This window comes from Lepisma saccharinum, chromosome 25, assembly GCF_977018435.1.
Source record: "Lepisma saccharinum chromosome 25, izLepSacc3.1, whole genome shotgun sequence".
NCBI lineage: Eukaryota > Metazoa > Arthropoda > Insecta > Zygentoma > Lepismatidae > Lepisma > Lepisma saccharinum.
In genome coordinates, this window is record NC_139253.1 from 24,391,251 (window position 1) to 24,412,147 (window position 20,897).

The following is a 20,897-nucleotide window of genomic DNA, read 5'->3' on the forward strand; positions in this document are numbered from 1 at the left end:
AGGGGGTTACGTATATGTTTTAGTAGTCAGTCCTCAATTTACCATATTTTCCTGACTCTGATGTTCTTTTCTTAGGAATACTGGACCAAAATGGTGGGAATGGGTGCTATGGCCCCTTGGGCACGCCACTGGTATCTACATCAAACAGCTCATAGGTAGTGAAAGCGTCCATTTACAACGTTTCGTCTAGGAATTCTATTGACGTTTTAAGTACCTACCTTATTCACAGTAGGCTAATTGGGAGTGGACCTACAGTTTAAAGTGAGATCCGAACTCCGAACCACTATGTGCCCCCATCGGGTATCGAGGAATTTCTATAGAAATGGATAGTGTGAAACACATATGCGTATCGTTGTTCGTAATACGTACAATGTAAGCTTTCGGGTTTGTAAGTTCGTTTTGGAATGTTTGGAGGTGGGAAATAGTGCCAGGTAATGCTTATTCACAGGGTTTGGATCTATTTAGAAAACGATCCCTTTCTTATACTGGTAGGTTCTGATTATACGAGATCTACACATAATCGTTATTAACTAACCTTCAGAAGGAAAATTTTCACATCAATAATCATTAAGTCTCCTGTAATAATACTATACTGTGGTTAAGGGTTTGGCAAAGACAGGAGTCCAAGGTTAACTTGTTTTGGTCGACATCACAGGCCAAAACAAGCTTTTTAAAACTTAAATTATGAGCGCAAATTTAATATAGTAATTTCCGATGATGATTTCATCTGTGTCACAAATCCTGAAGCTTATATATTATTCCCCAATACGTTGAAGTTGGGTTAGTCCAAGATTCAGAACAGGAAACAAAAGACAGGAATTCATGCCTTGTCACTCGATGCTTCAGTGAAACAAATGAAAGTGTTTTTGCGCAACATGACTGTCGGTAATGATAAGCGAGACGACAAATATGTCAAGTATGGAAATACATCGTAGCAGACATCATACGGGCGCTTAGCAACACTGTCGGCGTGAGCAATCGTTGCCAGATTCACTAGTGTGTCGATAGCATCTGAAGCTCTTGACGTAATATATGATGTACACAAGTGGAAAGACCGAAGGGGGAGTGGAATTTCACAGGTACTTGGGCATTGTAGAATGTCATGGCAGGTTGGGTCCGTTAAGTGATACTTCTACACCCAAAATACAAGCATGTTCACTCGCTGAAGCAACTAATACGAGTGGTTTGTTTTGTTCTAATGAACGATCAGAGACACACGCGTGACGAAGAACACAGTTGTGAAGCTATGGGTGCCTTCGGCGCAGAGAGGCATGGACATTTTTAGTCCTTGCCTCTTTTTCCCTTCAGAGGGGGAAATGGGGGGGGGGCTCAGTGCAGTTACATTCTTGGTGGTCTACGCACGAAGGTTCCGGGTTCGAATCCCACAGTGAGTGGCCCTTCATCAATTCCATTCATCCTTATTGTGGCCAAAACTGGCAGAGGCCTCCCCGATGGTTTAGTGGTAGCGTTGTAGTCTTGTAATCAACGAGTCCCTGGTTCAATACCCGGTGAAGGCACATAGTAATTCGGATCCCACTTTAAACTGTGGATCCAGTCCCGATAACCTTACCGTGCATAAAGTGGACTTAAAACACCAACTCAATCAATCAAATCAAAACTGCAGAAAAGCCAGATAAGTATTTTCGTTTACTCTAAGCGGAAGCCTTTGGTATTATTGTTGATACCAGAGAATTCATAGAGGTAGGTAGGCAAGTTCAAAGTGTTCTGATATCATTGCTTATGATATTATAGAACAGAAGTAACTTCGAATTCTTTGAATTACCACAATACTGTAGCATTTGCATGTCAAGAATTACCAGCTCAGGGTTGCTCTGTATCCAATAAAATTTTGACACATCAATAGCATCATTGGCTTTCCCTTCTCAAAAAATAAGTACTGACAATCCAAATCCCAAATGAATAATAAAAGAGAGTAGATATGGAACTCAGTTGGAAAAAGAGTTGTCTTAGGGTAATGATATAAGAAGGTGTCTTCAGCCTCGATGCAAATGCTGAAATTCGTTTGGAGGAAAATCACTTGGGCATCTCTCGTACCACGAAATGAGCGCACATGTGAGCAGTTTCGCATTATTCATGGTCGAATCTGTGGGTAATATAACTGGCTGACTGAGTTACCCTTTCATATTCAGTGAGCATGTTCTATTTTGTTGTTTCTGGTTTGAAAATTATATACAATCTAAACTTCGACAACAATTTTGAATCGCCATGTAATTAATATGTTTTAGAGGAACTTGCCTTTCTTCTTCCTCTGCACCGGATCTTCGGGGAGGAAGCAAGGATTGTCGAAAGCGTATTGGTCCCCTCCTTCGGGATCCGCTGTTACTAGAGTAAGGTGCTTGCCTGGAAGAAAAACAAAAAATAATGTAATAATCAACCAATCTTACGAACATTAAAAATATGAATAAAATACAAGAAACACTGAAACATGCTAGATGGTGATGTTAATTGCACCCTAAAAAAATATGCAACTCAGTTGCCACCAAAAGGTTTGGTAACAGGACACTCCTTGAGGTATTAAAGCGGAATTGGCGTTGGTTTTGGTTGACTTTGGTGTCTTGTTACGCCATCTGCTCTCAAACCATACACCACGTACAGAGTCCTTTAATAGTCGAATAGCCGTTGTGTTGCCCAGTTAGGGAGCTACATCACTTTTGGTGGTAACTCAGTTGTATATTTGTTTAGAGCAGTGGTTCTCAAACTGTGGTACGCATACCCCCAGGGGTACATGAACGACTTGAAGAGGGTACGCGATCTGCTCGGAAGAGAAATGTCGAGAATACCCACACGACATTTTTGCTGCAGGTGTGTAGAGCAGACTTCATTGCGTTAACACTCAACAGGAAAATAAGGCTGATTTTGTCACTGACACTCTTATCTTTCTGTCATATATTTTCAAATAAAATACTCATTTGAAATCTATAATAGTCAAAATTTGGAGCTGAATCTCCGCTTGAAAGATTCAAGTACACAGCCAGACATCAAGAAACTGTGTCAAGCTATGCAGGGACATCCTTCTCACTAGATTGATTGATTTGCTTTATTTTACTTTGCTTTTTGTGCAACTTTTGGCTAATTTGCGAAGATGGGGAGGAGTGATGATGTGATGAATGGACACTCACAAACATCCATGACCAGGCAGGGATTCGAACCCGGGACTCCTGGCGTTGTAGCACGAAGTGCTAACCACTCCGCCACGGGGGCCAACCCTTCTCACTAGAAACTGAGGATTTACAATAAAAACTCCAAAATTGTGATTGACAGTTTGTTTACAAACTATTTTTTTTCTTTACTTTCTTTCAATAACTCTGGAAAAAATATGCGAAAATTAGTTTTTTATGTACTTCTTAGCATACATGTGTTTTACATTTTTATTTTTGTAACCAATCATAAATATTGTACGCGTAGGAACACCCAATAAAATAATAAACATAGGTTTCTAATGTTCACCATCTTTCCACATACAGCTCGAATGCTCTTTTACTGTATTACAGATACACGCCTCCAAAATATAAAAAAAAGACAACAAAGAAGAGTTACATCGTAGTAAACGTAATCCTTACGATTTAGGAGGAGAGCTAAAGTCGTTTTCACGTTCAGAAGACACAACGGCGCTTATGGGGAAACCGTACAGTGTTGCCAATAGAGCGCTAGCTCATGTCGCCGGGAAATGATGAGCTTCCTTCACAATGTAGGTGTTACATATTTTATATATATAATGATAATTATATGTAATTATTAATATTAATATTATACTGTGAACATTACAGTCCATTAGCATGTCATTTTCCCATTTGATTTAATTTAATACACAGGCACATTTAATATTCATTCGCCTTTCTCTGTAATTATTTCATAGAATAACATTGAGATATGGTAATGTGTTATATATATATATATATATATATATATATATATATATATATATATATAAATTCATTATTGTCTATGAATTTATGTGTACGTTGGAAACTGAAAGGTGATCTTCATTTCAGTATTAATGTCGACATAATGTAAACAAAAACAACGTGTATTTACGACAACACTAATGTTGGTCACAACAGCAGCATTGGAAATAATTGTCAATTATTAAATTAAAGTAATTGCAATTCTATTATAACAAAATGAATGAAGTTATTATTTTTACTGAATGGAAATAAAATAACAACTCGAAAACTTGGTGGTGATTAGCCGGAATGCTGCGGTGAGTCGGCTCAAGACGGCCAGACAACGTCCCCTTACTTCGCGCGCGGTTCGGGTTAAAAAGAAACTCCAAATGCATGGAAGTAATATTTCTGGGAATATTTGAGTGGTCATAAAAAATAATTTCATTATTTTCTTCACAACTTTGTCGCTGGAAGTTTTTACTTGGAATTACAGAACAAAAAATGGCCAGCGACGACATTTTCTACTGCACGAATATAAAAAATCTCCACATACTTTATTTGAATATTTTTTAATGCGTATGCTTTAAAGTATTGATAAATTCCGAGCACCACTATCACCTACGACAATTAGAAAACCGTGTCAATTTTTTTCATAATGAATGCTTCAATTTTACGGCATGTTTCAACGTTAGGAATGAAAACAATGTAAAAATTTTGTAAAAAATTTGTAAATCGAGAAATTTCACAACAGCGCGCTCGTATTTCCCATAAGAAAAGCATTGTCCATAAGAGCCCATTGTGTCTTCTGAACGTGAATACGACTTTAGTATTGACACACGTTGTCCGCATGGCACTAGAATTAACGTTAAAAATATCCAAGACTGCCGAACAGGCTTCAGAAGTGGCGTCAGAGCCACAAGTTGTGTCGCCCCAGTCGAATCTGGTCGGGCTCACATTGCAAACTAACATTGTAGCATCTGCGCAATGCACGAAAATCGAACTGAGAAGTCCGATTTGGGAAAGGGGGGGGGGGGGCCCAGCTGTGACCACTCACCTAACCAGTGGAGGTGCGGGTCAAAGTTCTTCGAAGGGCCACACAAGTGGAAGAAAGAAAAACCTGATTGGTATTTTCTACTGCATTGTTACGTAAGGCAAATCCACTCTGCGCAACATTCACAATCTCGGACATTTGTGAAAGTGATGTAATCAGCATCACGCTCCGGCAGCCTTTGCTTCCATGCAGCCATTTATCAGGGGCTGGATGAACCACAGAGCCACATCATTGCTGGAAAAATTATCACTTGAAATCACCCACAACGGGAATCGAACTTGGGTGTCCCGCGTGGCAGTCAGACAGCCTACCGACACAAGTCACACATATATTTTGTAGTGCCGACCTCTGTGGATGAGTGGTTATCACAGCACGACTCCAGGGGTGACAGGTTGGTCAATTTCATCATATCATTACTCATCCTCATCGTCGTGATTAGCCAAAAGTTGCAGAAAAGCGACGCTACATAAAAATAAAATATATTGTAGTACACATGTCGTAATAAATCCATGTTCTGTGGCATCACGTAAAATATCACCGCATTCCGTTACCGAGTCAACGCTCCTTGCAGTCCTACTTTGGGTGAAAACAAAAGCGAGAAATCCTCTGAGATTCCCAACCGGCGTGGGCGTAATATGCAAAGTACGCACTTCACAGTGTCGTGCCGTCAGGTATTGAGGCGGGTCGGTCACGTCAACCTCACGGAAGTCTATCGTCGATGTCGCCTCATATGGTCGCGCTGTCGGCATCCTTTGACCTCCATCTGACCCTCAAAACAACAACTTTATTCCATTTAAGCAAAACAATAAAGTCAGTAACCTCCAAACTTTATAGACTTGCTCTATTGGGGGAAGTTTCACTAACCCTGGTCTTGCAACTCCACGTCTATGGAAGTACTAAGACGTGACAGAATATCTGATGGAATTCTCTGCAAGCCGACGTCTATGAAGAGGGTAGTTAGAGTATCGAACTGTGGCACCAGAGCGGTGACGTAATCTAGGCTGTCGTACAGTTAACATAGTCCACTTAAGACAATAAAAATTAATCTACAACATTCTTTAGAAAGAAAAGTGACATATTTCAATCAGTTTGATTCCTTTAAGATGAAAACAAACTTGTTTACATTGTCACTCGAGCAGTAGATAAAATTGAAGACAATAAATACGTGAGAATAGTGAGACAAAAGTTGCAAAAGAATAAACATAAATAACTATCTGCTGAAATATTGCTTCCCCCCCTTTCCGAACAGCCTAGAATTCCTGTATATTGCTTAAAATATTTTGGAGCTAGGGTGTTGGACAATTGGTCGACGCCAACAAAACAGTTTTCGACTCCTTTCGAAAAACAGCTTTCATATTACAAAATCGGAAAATTCAATTTGCTTTGAATTCCTTCTAGTGCATTCGCGTGAATCTTCGTGTTGTTTGCTTTAGATGTCCAGATATTGCAATAGTTTCGTGACTGCGTAAGCCTATCAAAATATTGGGAATATCAAGACAAACGCGAAAACAAACCCAAACGGAAGAAGATTCACATGAATTCTCTAGAAGGAATTCTACGCATTATGCGACAATGGTGTGTGTTGTGTCCAAAATCTGGACCATCTCACTATGACACGTGGTTCCAGGCTATGGAGGAAGGGAGAAGACTGCAACGTCCTCCCCACGTGTTCCGCACTACACTAACAACACAGCGCAGGAGTACTGGCACGGGCTGCGTTTTACACACTAAACCTTGCAATTAGGTGGACGGCCAAAGTCTACCCATAGGCGCTAACTTTTTGTCAGCCGTAGAACATGGACTCAGAAATATCTCAGGGCTTGCTGGGTGTAAGGAAAGACTATACCAGCTTAATATATATATTTATATATGTTTATTATATTCTCAACACAAGGGTGTCCGTTTGCACACTTACACACGTGTCTTTACCTGAAACCCTTACTACGCGCGTGCATTTACTTGTACCACACACGTGCTTTTACCTGTACCACGCACGTTCTTTTACCTGTACCACCTTTGGTCTCGAAGAGATAAGGGGGGGCAGGGAACATCCAATTTATTCCTCGCTGTGAGGCGCCAGGGGGAGTAGGGGGACCTAATTTTATTTAGGGCCTTGGTCGCCGCTGACGTCACGGGTTGCCCTGTAAAAGAGAGTAGGTTGTGCGTAGTACCCCAACCACAGCCGGGAATTGGTCGAAACCAATCTGTACTCCCGAATAACGGGCGCAGGGTAAAGGATTAAAGGATGCCGCGACACCCCCGGCGTTAGCTGGGAATTGGCAAGCCAACCGGTGTCTCCTATGAAGGGACGGCAGGTTAGAAAGGAAGGTCCGGGTGCTCCCAGACAAGCCGGGCAGGTAGAACCTGGGCACCTATCAGCCTAAGCGAGCGGACCAGGTAGGTAGGTTGCTGCTAGGCTCTTCTTCTTCTTTCTTCTTTCTCCGTCCTTCCTTCTGGGATGGCTTCTAGTTCTCAGGCTGGGAGGCCAGTTAACCCTGGATGTTTGCCTGTTGACATCAGGGAGCCAACTGAGCTCCGGGCCTGGCTGCGCTGGCTTTATACTCGCGGGGGCGGCGCATTGGTGGTGAAAATTTTAACTACAAGTACGCGTTGCTAACTCATTTTTTTACATATAGCAACCTTCGTACTGAGAAACTTCCAAGAAGTGACATTAAGAAAACACTAGTGGGAAAATCACTAGATGCACGCGTTAATATAAAGTAAAACTGTGTGCATTCAGACAATACAATTAATAATGAGCCTCGCAGGACTCTGCAATTCTAAACAACGAGTTGAACAGTGTAAATGACAATAATTAATAACATTTACTGAATACAGCAACCACGCAGGGTCTAATAATAAGCGAAACTAATAAACATAGAGGTGGATCCGTTAGCGTTTACAGAATACAGCGACCACGCAGGGTCAAATAATAAGCGAAACTAATTATCGTAGAGGTGGATCCGTTAACACATTTAAACTAAAAGCGTACGCCTCGCAGGGACATTTAGCATACATTCTTTATCCAAATCTTCTTAATAAAATATAATATGGGGACCACGCAGGGTCGTTAAATGTGGCGACCACGCAGGGTCGTTACAAGACCAATCTCTCGATAAAGCTGTATATATAAGTGGTTAGACACATCACCTTTGCTCGGTCTTGGCATCTTCAAGGAAGGCCACGTTGTCATGACAACAGCAGTCAGGTTGCAAGCTCGTAAGAAATCAGGTTGCCAACCCTAGAATCCATCACCTTCTCATTCAAATCAACAATTTTATGCACATTTTCTAAATAATTTTCGCCTGTATTCTAGTCTCTAAGCTTCGAACCTCGGCTGGCTAGCTAACCTCGAATACACTCCCCTCAAATGTAACCAGATTTTGGAATATCAAAGCGATTTTTGAAAAGGAGGGAAACATTAATCCCGAGAACCGAAGCACTACAGTTTTCCCTTTCCTCTAAATATGATGTCTACTGTGTATGAATTATGATGAACTGGAAAGGCATAAAACCACAACGTACCTGTAATTCGATTTCAGTGCTCTACTTTAAGTTAATAAGGCTGATCAAGAATGACCTTCATACACAGAAAGATGGTAAAGAACACATGATTTTGTTTCACGTGTTACAAAAAATCTTTATATGACACTTCGGTACAAATCTGTTTGCACCATCTACAGCTCACACTTTCGCAATCTTCAGTCCCTTTCTTGATTAAGGCGGCGTCCACAAGATGAACACGCGGTCTCTATCACACCTGGTACCTACTAATAAATTCTGCGAGTCCACAATCCACCATGTGAACCTTCCAGAGTCGACTCGGGGTAAGTGAACCGAATCGGCATTAAACCGCGCCATAAATCAAATTCTGATTATGTAATCGCAAACAAAATGAAGTTTCGAGAACATGTTCTCACCATGCACGTGTGTTGTGTATGATACAATACTCTGGATACACTAAATAACGATTTGACTTCGTAGAAGAACAGTGGCATCGCCACAAAAGCTTGTTTGGATAGTCACAAGGTTTCGGAAATCGATGGTCACTGGCTGCTAAGATTATCTGTCTCATTTTCTCTATTTCTAACCCCTTCTTCCTCACACATTCTATTTCATCCTTCCCTTCTCGCTTTTATCTATTTCCTCACTTCCTCTTTAGCTTTTCAACTCCAGCCCCCTCTCTCTCTCTGTTTCCATCTCTTTCTGTGTGTATTTTTCTTTCCTCTTATCTCCCATCCTTTTTTCGCTCTCTCTTTTTCTCTTGCTCTTTCTCCGTCTGTTTCTCTACTTCTTTCTTTGGATCTTGCTCTATCTCCCTCTGTTTTTCTACTTCTTTCTTTGTATGGATCTTGCTCTATCTCCCTCTGTTTTTCTACTTCTTTCTTTGAATGTTGCTCTTTCTCCCTCTTGTTTCTCATTTTGTTTCTTTGTACCTTGCTCTATCTCTCTCTGTTTCTCTACTTCTTTCTTTGAATCTTGCTCTTTCTCATTCTGTTTCTCTACTTGTTTCTTTGTACCTTGCTCTTTCTCCCTCTGTTTCTCTACTTGTTTCTTTGAATCTTGCTCTTTCTCCGTCTGTTTCTCTACTTGTTTCTTTGAATCTTGCTCTTTCTCCCTCTGTTTCTCTACTTGTTTCTTTGTACCTTGCTCTTTCTCTCTCTGTTTCTCTACTTGTTTCCTTGTACCTTGCTCTTTCTCCCTCTGTTTTTCTACTTGTTTCTTTGTACCTTGCTCTTTCTCCCTCTGTTTCTCTACTTGTTTCTTTGTACCTTGCTCTTTCTCCCTCTGTTTCTCTACTTGTTTCTTTGTACGTTGCTCTTTCTCCGTCTGTTTCTCTACTTCTTTCTTTTATCTTGCTCTTTCTCCGTCTATTTCTCTACTTCTTTCTTTGTATCTTGCTCTATCTTCCTCTGTTTCTCTACTTCTTTCTTTGTATCTTGCTCTATCTCCCTCTGTTTCTCTACTTCTTTCTTTGAATGTCGCTCTTTCTCCCTCTGTTTCTCTACTTGTTTCTTTGTATCTTGCTCTATCTCCCTCTGTTTCTCTACTTCTTTCTTTGTATCTTGCTATTTCTCCCTCTGTCTCTCTACTTCATTCTTTGCATCCTTTTTCTTTCTCTCATTCCTTACTCTTTCTTTGTATCTCTATCTCTCTTCTTCTCTCTTTTTCTCTAACTCTTTCTTTGTATCTTTTCACTTCCTCTGTTTCCTTTTTTTTTGTATATCTCTCTCCCTCTCTTCTTCTACCAAATGTTTTTAGATTTTTGAGAAGCACGGGCCTTTTACACTATTGAAGAAGTTTTTAGACTGACTACCTTACCTGTTTTTAAAAAAATGTGTTGGTGTTTGTCCTGTGCAGGTCCCCTTTACAATTTGCATTTTTCACCTTTTTAGTTAGTTTTCTTTATTAATTTTAAGGTAAGGGCATTTTTCCCCTTGTACTTAGAAGGATGTAAAATGGCCATACGCGCCGCACAACCCAAAAATTTCAAATCAATCAATCTTTCTTTGTAACTTTCTCTCTGCGTGTTTCTCTATTTCTCTCTTTGTATCTTTCTCGCTTTCTGTACATATACAATTCCCTCTCCTTCTGTTTATCTCTTACTTTCACTATATCTTTCTATTTCTAATTCATGATGCAAATCCTGAGCAGCCAGAGGTGTTATGGAAATAACCCCACTGTACAAACATGATAAAGCTCGGTACCATGACAGAAATATGCAAGTCTGCCTCCTGCTGTACAAAAGAAATGGTACCGAAGCAGTTGGCATGCACTGACGACAAACGTACGAACCTTCCGTTACCCGTGCCGAACTCTTCCTTGTGTTGTGTTGTTTACATTTCTTGTGCATTCGACTAACCTACATTGAGCTGCAGAATGCTTCCAACCGTGCATGGACGATAAAGGAAACCCAACGAAGCAGAGTAACGGAGAAGGGAAGGAAGTGTTAACCAAACGCAGAAGACAATGTTGCCACCTCCACGAACATTGCACCACAAGATACTTACGTGTGGGTGTTGCATTTGAAAACATTTCCAAAACCAAATTTTGCAACTTATTCAGCGTACCAATGGGGTATTTACCAGATTATTTCTATATATGGTTTATCGTAATGTCAAAGCTAATGCATTAATGTAAACTGCAAACCTGTTCTGCGTAGCTGCATGTTGTATAGTATATCCATAACAATTTTCTGTTCGTCGAGGATTCGTAACGTCGAAACGAGGCGTCGAACAGAAAAATGTTATTAAGAAAAGTTGTGTTTCAGTAACCTCTACGCATTGTGAATGCTTGGATAATGACTAGGCCTCGGATTTTAGTGCCTAAAATAACCTATTTTGCTTGTTAGAACCTATTTTAGGTTTATGTGCCTAAATTAAACTTTTTTTTAGGATTTTATATTTTTTTAGGTTTTACAGGATTTTTATATCTCACAGAGGTATTTACTTGGTTTGGTGGCGAAATAATTCCATGACTGGCGTGTTTGAAACATGTTTGCTGTCGATTTCCCTCCCTCCAAGTGTATGATGTTTATCAAAGATTTAAAACAAAACAAAAATGTCTGACGTCACTGTTACCTGCAGACAGTGGCGGCGAAAGGGACAGTTCCCCCTACTCTTTACCCCTGCACTATGGACTCTTAATGCTCAGCCTTGGCTACTAAGATAAAGTAAACTGTCCTTGCCCCCCCCCCCCCCCATTCTCAGTTCTGGTACCCAATAGTCTCTACTGCCTGCACAGTCCCAAGTGCAAACTTCTGATCTGTGTGGCCTTGCTCACTTTCGCGTCAGTTTGGTCCTTTTTGGCATTCACGCCTTGCGAAGTAATATTTCAGCATTCAAATTAGCACTACTGACTATGTCTCTGTTGGAAGATAATTGTCAGCACATGAAATGATCCTCACAGACAAAAGGTGGAGTTTGAGTGTGGATAACGCAAAAAGATTCATGGTGGTCACTAGGACCATGATAAAATTCAAGTATAATTCCTGGTTTTCAAGGTGAACTTTCCAAAAATTCAAGGATACAAGCAGATGTTTTCTCTATTCCAACCTTACGTATTACCGACTCTCACCCTCCCTTCCATACACAAAAATATTGACAATATAAAGGGTTTGTATGATTCCAATTTAACAAAAAATTTACCTAATCAACTTCAAGATATATTCTTTTGTAATAATCTTCCGTTTGTCAGATAGATTGTTCTGTAAAATACACTAACAAAGTAAACGGATTGAGAAAATTTCGTTTTATTTTCTGTGTAGCCTTCTTTTTCATCCTCAAAAAAAATGAATGAAATAAAAGCTAAACTGAGAGAAACTTGCCTCAGGGCATTTATAAACATGTTTAAAATTAATGGGATATGGAATAATAAAAGTTGCAATTTTTCACGTCTACGGAGGAAAAAAATGGAATAGAGAAAACATCCGCTTGCAGGAAATTTCATGTCTTGCCAAATTCGTGAATAATTTCCAGAGCCAATAATTCACGTGTAATTCCTGGAATTCAAGGAATTCCGAGTAGCCACCATGATATTGTGCAGCAAATTATACATACGTAATTCAGTTTTCATATCAACAAGTAACTTTTTCTAACAGCACAAGTGCAGTATTAGATAATTTTGAAAATTATATAAAGAAATGAAAATTTGTTTAGAAAATTAATATTTGGTTATTACGGTTCTTGTGACATTTTGTTTTTAACGATTGTATCTAATCAGTATTTTTCAGGAATTTTGTACTAAATTATGTCTTTTTGCAACCTATTTCAGGATTTTTCGCGCCTAATTTAAGATTTTTAGAACCTAATTTAAGGTTTTTAGAACCTAACTTAAGGTTTTTAGAACCTATTTTCGGATTTTTAGAGCCTAAAAGCACACTTTTTAGAACCTAAAAATCCGAGGTCTAGTAATGACATACGAGACTAATATTTCTAAATCGAGGTGAGATCGAAACTATGTCCAGTCTCGTCTCGCGATACCATCCTTAGTAATTATATTCCGCTCCGTTCACACTGTAACGAGCCTTGTACGCTCATAGGGAGTTTGGTGGTAGGGACTTCACGTTCACGATCTCGGCCATTATAGGGGTGAAGTGATTAACAACACCTTCCGGCCCTCCTCTCCACGGTTGCTCCGTGCACCACATTTTTACGTAGGCTTGCGAACCCCAGACACTGTCTGAAAAATTATTAGGAAGCGGATTTTTCTGGAGAAAAAGCCTTGTAAAATAGGCAGGCAAATAGGCAAATGAGAATGATGGAAATAGGCACTTATACAGGTCCTGTAAAACGTTAACTTATTATTAAGTTCCTTAGCTCTTTGCACCTTTATTCACTTCAATTTTGTATTCCACTGTATTTTTCTTACTTTGCATCGCTTTCCTGTTACTTTTGGCTAATCGCGAAAATGATGCTAACTCATAAAAGAAGAATTACCTTCTACATTCAAGTGTGGATAGAGTCAAAGTTGCAAAGATCATAATATGATTACTAAACCTCAAGTAGGCCTTTACAGGAACTATAAAAATGCGTTATCCGGTTCGAAACAATATGAAACGAACCTAGAACATAAAATCCTCTTTTACTTCAAAGGAATAGGAAGGGCAAAAATCCGTCCATGTGGCGCGGTGATTAGCATATCCCGCTACGACCACACGGCTCCTGGGTGCTTCTTGGACGAGTGTTCGTAAGGTCGTATTTTTCATCAGATCACTATTCACTATCGTCCTTATTAAGCGAGGAGCGGCGGGAAATGACCAAAACAGCAATTGAAAATGAGATAGATGATTCGATTTAGATGAAAATTCGACGATGAGGATGAATTAATGACATACATGATTCAACCCCTGGTTTTGCTAATCTAACCACCCTCTCTCTCTTGCCTCCCCTCCCCCGAGGGAGTAATAACGCCGTCGCCTTGTAATGAAGGGTTCGAGTCCCGAGTTCAATAACCGGCGTAGGCACATTGCACATTGGTTAGGATTCCACTTTAAACTGTACATTCAGTCCCGATTAGCCTATCTGAGCATAAAATGGACTATAAAACAACAATTCAAACAATCTCGCACAAAAGTTGACGTACATGAAATCGAATTCCAACAACGATCACGTTGGTTCTTAAAGTCGATGTGCTTTACTGCAAAGAATTTGCTATCATGTTCCTCATTAGGATCAAGCTATTTCCTGATCAATTCGGATTGATTTAAGGGACATTTCTATACAATAGTTGGCAACACTGAAGACGGTAACCTCCATAAAATAACTCGCGCGACATTCGCCATTGCAGAAGTGCATCTCGGGGTAATGAACCAACAATACCATCATTACTATCTTTTTTATGCACGGCAGTGGCACGTTCATGTTCATTAGCGAATAGCTTCCCAGGCACGATTCGTCGCCCAAGTATCGCAAAGGAAGACGAGAACGCCATTCGCGATTATTACTCGAAGACCTGGCCTATTTCCCGTTCACTGAACACACACAGCAGTGGAGAAACGTGAGCAAATTGATTCTGCTAACGTGAGGGGAAAAGGCACATGACCTCGACAAACCAGCCACAAAAACATTTTGCTTTCCACTTAGATTTAGTACATTGATCTCTTCGGTTCTTATGTAGTAGTTTAGAGTATTTTCCTACAGATACACTTAAATACTACATGCCTACCAAGGACGTATTTTAGGGGTGGAGTCCAGGCGGTCCGGCCCCTCCCCCGAAATACTTACAAAGTATTAAAATTAAATAATCAAAATATAATTGTTTAACATTTGCTTAATCGATGGTTAATTATTTCCGCTGAACTTATTGAAAGGCAAGGAATTTGGCTCATACGGCTTTGCAGGACAGTTCCAAAGATTTATGCACTCTACTACTTATGATAATATGCATAAAATAATAACCAGCAACTTTACTTTTCGTCCATTGTAATAGATCCAATTGCCTATTACAATTAGATCTAACACCTTTCTTTTATTATTCAATAAATATTAAATTCTTTATCTATTTGACATTAAGTTCCTTGCCAGGACAGTTGTTTTTATAGCAATTTTTGGCCATATTAATTGCACGTAAGCTAGATGATGTACCTATTCATGTAATAACAACAATACAATATTAATAAATTTACATATTAAATTAATATTATTTCATTCTAATTTAATATAATTATTCGAATTTATTATTATTATTATAATTGAGACACTTGGTCGGACACCCCCGAAATGTATTACTAAATACGTGCCTGATGCCTACAGGAAGATGCACCATTGAAACGACTCTCCCACATTGCACACATGAGAGATTAGTCTCGACTTCACAGTAACCAAAAGGAGATAAAAATTATTTATAAATAGTTTTATAATAATATAAATATGATGACAGGAACTTTGAAATTCGAATAGAATCGTTGTTTGAAGTTCACTTTATGCACAGAAAGGATAATGAGGCTGGACCTACAGTTTAAAGTGGAATCCGAACCACTGTGGCATGTTCCTCCACTGGGTATCGAACCCTGGATCCCTTGATTAGAAGGCTACGACATTACTACTACGCCATCGGGGAGGCTCCCGAAATTCGACGCTGTTTTGTCGCCGGTAGGGGAATTCAGCACTGTGAAATGGATTTCAATTTTTATCGCCACACGTTACAACCTTGATGAATGTGTAAGTTCTCTGAAATCAGAAAAAAAAAAAATCTATCTTCTGTCGCATTATTAAGCAGTGCGATCTTAACCCCTTTTTAATAATTTGTCATTTATATAACAATTCCCATGTCCAGTGGTGCGCAATTAAGGGGGGTGTGGTGCTAAACCTTATCCACCAAGGGAAAGTAAACTGTTCTCCCCCTCCACCCTTAGTTTTGGCACCTTGATCTCCAGTTTTGGAACCCAATCGCCGCCACTGCCCACGTCGTTGGTTGTAAAATCGTAGAAAATCGTTTGGGTTGGGCAAGATAAAAAAAAATATGGGAAAAATTGTGAAAAATCCTAGGTCATGGTGTCCCACTTTCAGAAGCAAATCTTCCCACGCTATTGTGGACGTTATGGGTCTACGGCCGACAAAGCCTTAGAAAAAAAACAAATAGCTTTTTGCGACAAGGCATCCTGCGGTTCTCCTACGTGACTTATATATTTTTTTCTATGGGCCATGCGTTCCTTTTAAAAAGGAAATCCTCAAAGATTCCTGGGTGGCCTTCGAACGGCAAAGATGAAGACTTAACTTCGTAAATGCATCCGTGGGAAGCTGAACGAACGAAAAATACAGTTGTTACGCTATGTGATCCTGTCTTAGGAGCAAAAATCTTCCTCTTGCCTGATTCTCTTCTCTTTTTACCAGAGGACATCTCTTTTTCTTATTATTTCTTTCCTCAAAAGTCCTTCTTCTCAGTGACATAACAGCGTTTCACAAGATAATACTTACCTTGTCTTTTCGCACGTTTCCTTACCACTTCCCAAACACTTACAAGAAATAATAATCTACTTGGTCCAATCTTAATTCAACTGTAGCAGAAAACAGGCCGTACAATTGACAACTACATTAATATACAGATTTGGCAGCTGCGGTCATTGTTACAATAAAAATATTTCTTTCTAATATTTCGACTTTGGTGATGGAAATTTCCGTTACTTCTTTTTCAAATAACAAGTACAGTATGTGTTCTTTCATGTTTGTGCGTTTTCTATATCATGTGTATCAATATATGAGAATAATAAACATGCCATTATACATTTTTACACTGTTGCTACTGTTTTAAAATCTGTAGCGATATGGCAGAGTCGGCAAAAGAATGTTGCCATCGGCAATAGAATGTATTGCAGTTAGTTAATCATGCTGTTATCTGTGGAGCCTTCTTTAGGAAAGCTTCTCCGACGCAAAAATTAATTACTTTTAATCCAATCTTGTATTAATTAATTAATTAAATGTGCTTATCTTAGCCCGCATTTGAAAACGAAATTGGCTGCTGAGAAAAAGGAGCTGGCGTCTGAATATATTTGTTTTATTTTTGTCTACCCTGAGTATATGCATTTCATTCGACCTTGAAATATTAGTTTTATCACGATGTATTAATTTAACGAAATGTTATGTCGAGAACAGCTGGTAAGCAAAAATACAGCACCAGGACAACAACAACAACAACAAAAAACAAAAAACACTCCGTAGTTGAACAACCCTTGAAGGATCATAGAGTCCCATCGCCACTGTTTTATGGCTTCCGAGACCGGAGACAATAGTGCAAAATAAAAATGTCTCCTCTTATCTATCAGAATCAAAACATACATCAAACTTTAACAAATAGCTATTACATAATTTAACACAAAATTGATTGATTGATTTGGTGTTTTAAATCCACTTTATGCACATTAAGGCTAATCGGGACTGGACCTACAGTTTAAAGTGGGATCCGAAACACTATGTGCCTCCACCGGGTACCGAACCCGGGACCCCTTGATTACAACGTGACGAGGCTACCACTGCGCCATCGAGGAGGCCATAATTTAACATAAAACAGTAATGCGTTAACAATAATTGCCATACAAGAAAACTGAAAAGAATGAGTGATTCTCGGTACAAATATCAAAGAAACAAATGACGTTACAATTTGTCTAGTAGAACATTTTGTTACATGCAGTATTTATATTATCCGAGAAAGACTCAAATTTCAACGAAAATGTTGACCTACCAAGCTACGGTGGCCATTGTATAGAGCGACCACAAACAAAAGAATCTTCGGCGAAAAGTCTCCGCGTACCTCCCTTCTTCCGTTCAACTTGGGCCATAAGGAAGCATGGTTCACTCTGTCCCTCCCGTCCACGCGGGAGTACGGTGCACAGGAGTCGCGGGTCTGCGCAGGGTTTTTTGCTTGTGGTTCCACTATACAAATGCTTGTGGTTCCACTATACAAATTAAACTCACAATGTAAGAAAAACAAAAAGTACCTGATCAAACGTATCTTGATTATGAAAGGGAAACAGTACGGTGTAATATCTTGTATCGTCTTAACGCCATAATGAAATTGGCGTGCATCATATACAGTTTCACTTTGAAAATAATCCTTTTCACTTGTTTAGCTAATAGTACATTGAAATGATGCTAAACAGAAAAGAGCTCCGTCAGGTTTTTTTTTGTCCGAGATACGAAATGTGATTTCAACAGTGGGATGGAAAAAAAATTCAACACGCTTTGACACAATACTTTATTATATTCTTAACAAGTGGCGCCACCTGTTATCTATACGGGAAGATATTTGGACATGGGCAATAAGATTTCCTATTTGATTGTAAAAGTCACCTAAATTTAGGTTTAAATTTACTTTATGCACCATGACTAATTAGGAATGGAACTACCGTTTTTAGGTTCGACCCTAACCAGTAAATTGCGCCACATCGAAATTCAAACGAATGACTCCACTTGATAGTGCAACTTCGATTCAGTAACATTATTCCAGTAGCAGACATGGTACAGAATACGATAGCTGAGGCTTCCTCATATCGTTCCAGGAATGGCCTGCGGCAAAATTAATTCTATTTCTTGCTAAATACGTCAAGATGAAACTTCTCAGAAGGCGATTTTCTCGGAAGTAAATTAAATAAAAACTGCGATAACAGTTAACTGAATTGAGAAGCTAATTAGTAAACTGACTGGGTAGTACAAATTGACGGAAGTGACGTGGTCAAGTTCTGCAATAATCCAATTACTGAAAACCATTTTCTCTTACTTTCTCACGCCCCTTTATTAACTATCTGGCAAGAAAATCTATTGAAAATATAGAAAGCTTGAAGCTGAAGCAGCAATCAATGCACTCCTTCCCCGTCCAGAGAACAACATTGGCTGTCACACATCGTTACGGTCGTTTGGACACGGTACGTACGTCGGACAAGGATGCGAAAGACATAAGGAAGCAAATATGTGGCTAAAGAGTTGCCGCACAAGTAGCTTCCTTTAACCTAATTCCATAGCAAGGCCATGACGTCCAGACAATGGGAAACAAGCCTAAATACTTCGGTAGCGACAAACTGGACATTAACCTCCTTACATAGCATAAAGAGTATTGGACAGTCAGCCACTGAAGAATTCAATACGGTAGCAGCTTCTTCTATGGTCAAAAGCACATTCTACATGCTAGTCGCTGTACTGTTGCTTGAGTGATGTTTAAAATTGTGTGGGTTCATTACCACAAAGGTTATTTACAACTGTCCACCGAGACATGTTTTCGAGATAGCACTTTGTTTACATTCTTGAGAATCTTTAAATTGGTTCAGGTTAGAGTTCCGTTGGAAAATGCTATTCAGGCGCCACGGATGTAAATATTCTTATATGTAGACGACAACAATGAGTTCCAGAGAAGGTGAATAGCCGACCTATATGACGCCGGAGATTCCGGACGCAAATCCTCGGTAAGGCATGGACGTTTGTGTTGGACGCAATGAACAATGAACCAGTCAAAATGCCAAAATGATCAAAGTAAATAATAATATAAATGAGAGTTAAATAATTCGGTTTTGATCCAGGATCGTGGGGAGTTGTTTGAAATTAATGGTTGAGGGCCGGTCTAGAAAGCTAGACATATAGATGTATGATGCATGTACCAGATTACATACGTACATGTGTGTGTTTAGAGGACCATCCACTGCTACAACGTCTTGAGCACCCCTGTTCTGACAATACCCCCACTATCTATCTATTTATCTATCTATATATCTATCTATCTATCTATCTATCTATATATATATATATATATATATATATATATATATAAAATCCGGGTCTAATAAGCTGACAAGCCGCTTTGCCTCGGGCCTCAGAATACAGCAAATTAAAGATCATTTGCAGATTTTTCGACATGTTTACAAGGACAAGTCGCCAAAAGATTTGTTTGAGTTATTAAGTCCATATTGTGCACAGATCGGGACTGGACCTACAGTTTAAAGTGGGATCCATACAACCAAGTACCTACATCGAGTATCGAACCTTCGACCCCTTGACTACAAGGTGACGACGTTACTGCTACGCCACCTGGAAGGTCTCTGAGATATTCAAGTTGGCGTCAAACTATACATGTTAATCGCATTTTGCGACCAGTACAGGCAACAAATACATTAAGAAAGTGGCAAGGCAACATACAGCACAAAACAGATTACAATGCGACAGAAGCTCAAATCTTATAGTAAATAGTAAATACATATTTCTATAATTATTGGCTGCTACATCAGAAGGCAAGAAGTTCTTATATTGGAAAGTTTGTCACTGTTCCTTATACCTATATGTACCGGTTCAGAGCACCTGTAAAGCTACGATGCTAAGAGGTTTTCAAGAAACCTGTTTCCAGCCTGGAATCCAACCTTCCATTACTGCGAAGTGAAATCGAAAGCCAAGCAATTACAACGGCCAGGGTTTCGGGCAATTTTTCCCACCTATTACGTGTAGCTTAAATGGGAAAATATGCACGATAAACCACACAATAAAGTGCTTCCTTCAATGTGAGGATGAAGAGAGAACATAACATTTTAATTTCTTTTTGTATCTAATCAAAATTTTATCTTTCAAGAACTACTGATAGCAACTGTCAGGTTGCAGCATAAGGGTTATACGTCAAAACATCGACGCAAAAACATCGACAACAAAAACATCGCCTACATTTCATCGACAGTACAAAACATCGACGGTACAAAACATCGACAGCACAAAACATCGACAGTACAAAACATCGACGGCAAAAACATCGACGCCAAAAACATCGACGCGAAAAACATCGACGCGAAAAACATCGACGGTAAAAACATCGACGGTAAAAACATCGACGGCAAAAACATCGACGGCAAAAACATCGACGCCAAAAACATCGACGCCAAAAACATCGACGGCAAAAACATCGACGCCAAAAACATCGACCCCAAAAACATCGACGCCAAAAACATCGACCCCAAAAACATCGACGCCAAAAAC

At 39.5% G+C, this 20,897-nt stretch overlaps 1 protein-coding gene across 1 annotated transcript in view; it reads right to left on the reverse strand.

Annotated features, from left to right (window-relative positions):
* The window catches only part of LOC145978866 (uncharacterized), a 128,799-nt gene that overhangs the window by 61,146 nt on the left and 46,756 nt on the right, over nucleotides 1-20,897 (reverse strand). Inside the window, exon 2 of the mRNA XM_083111757.1 lies at nucleotides 2,257-2,361. Within this exon, the coding sequence (XP_082967883.1) occupies nucleotides 2,257-2,361 (105 nt within the window). The remainder of the gene's footprint in view (nucleotides 1-2,256; nucleotides 2,362-20,897) is intronic.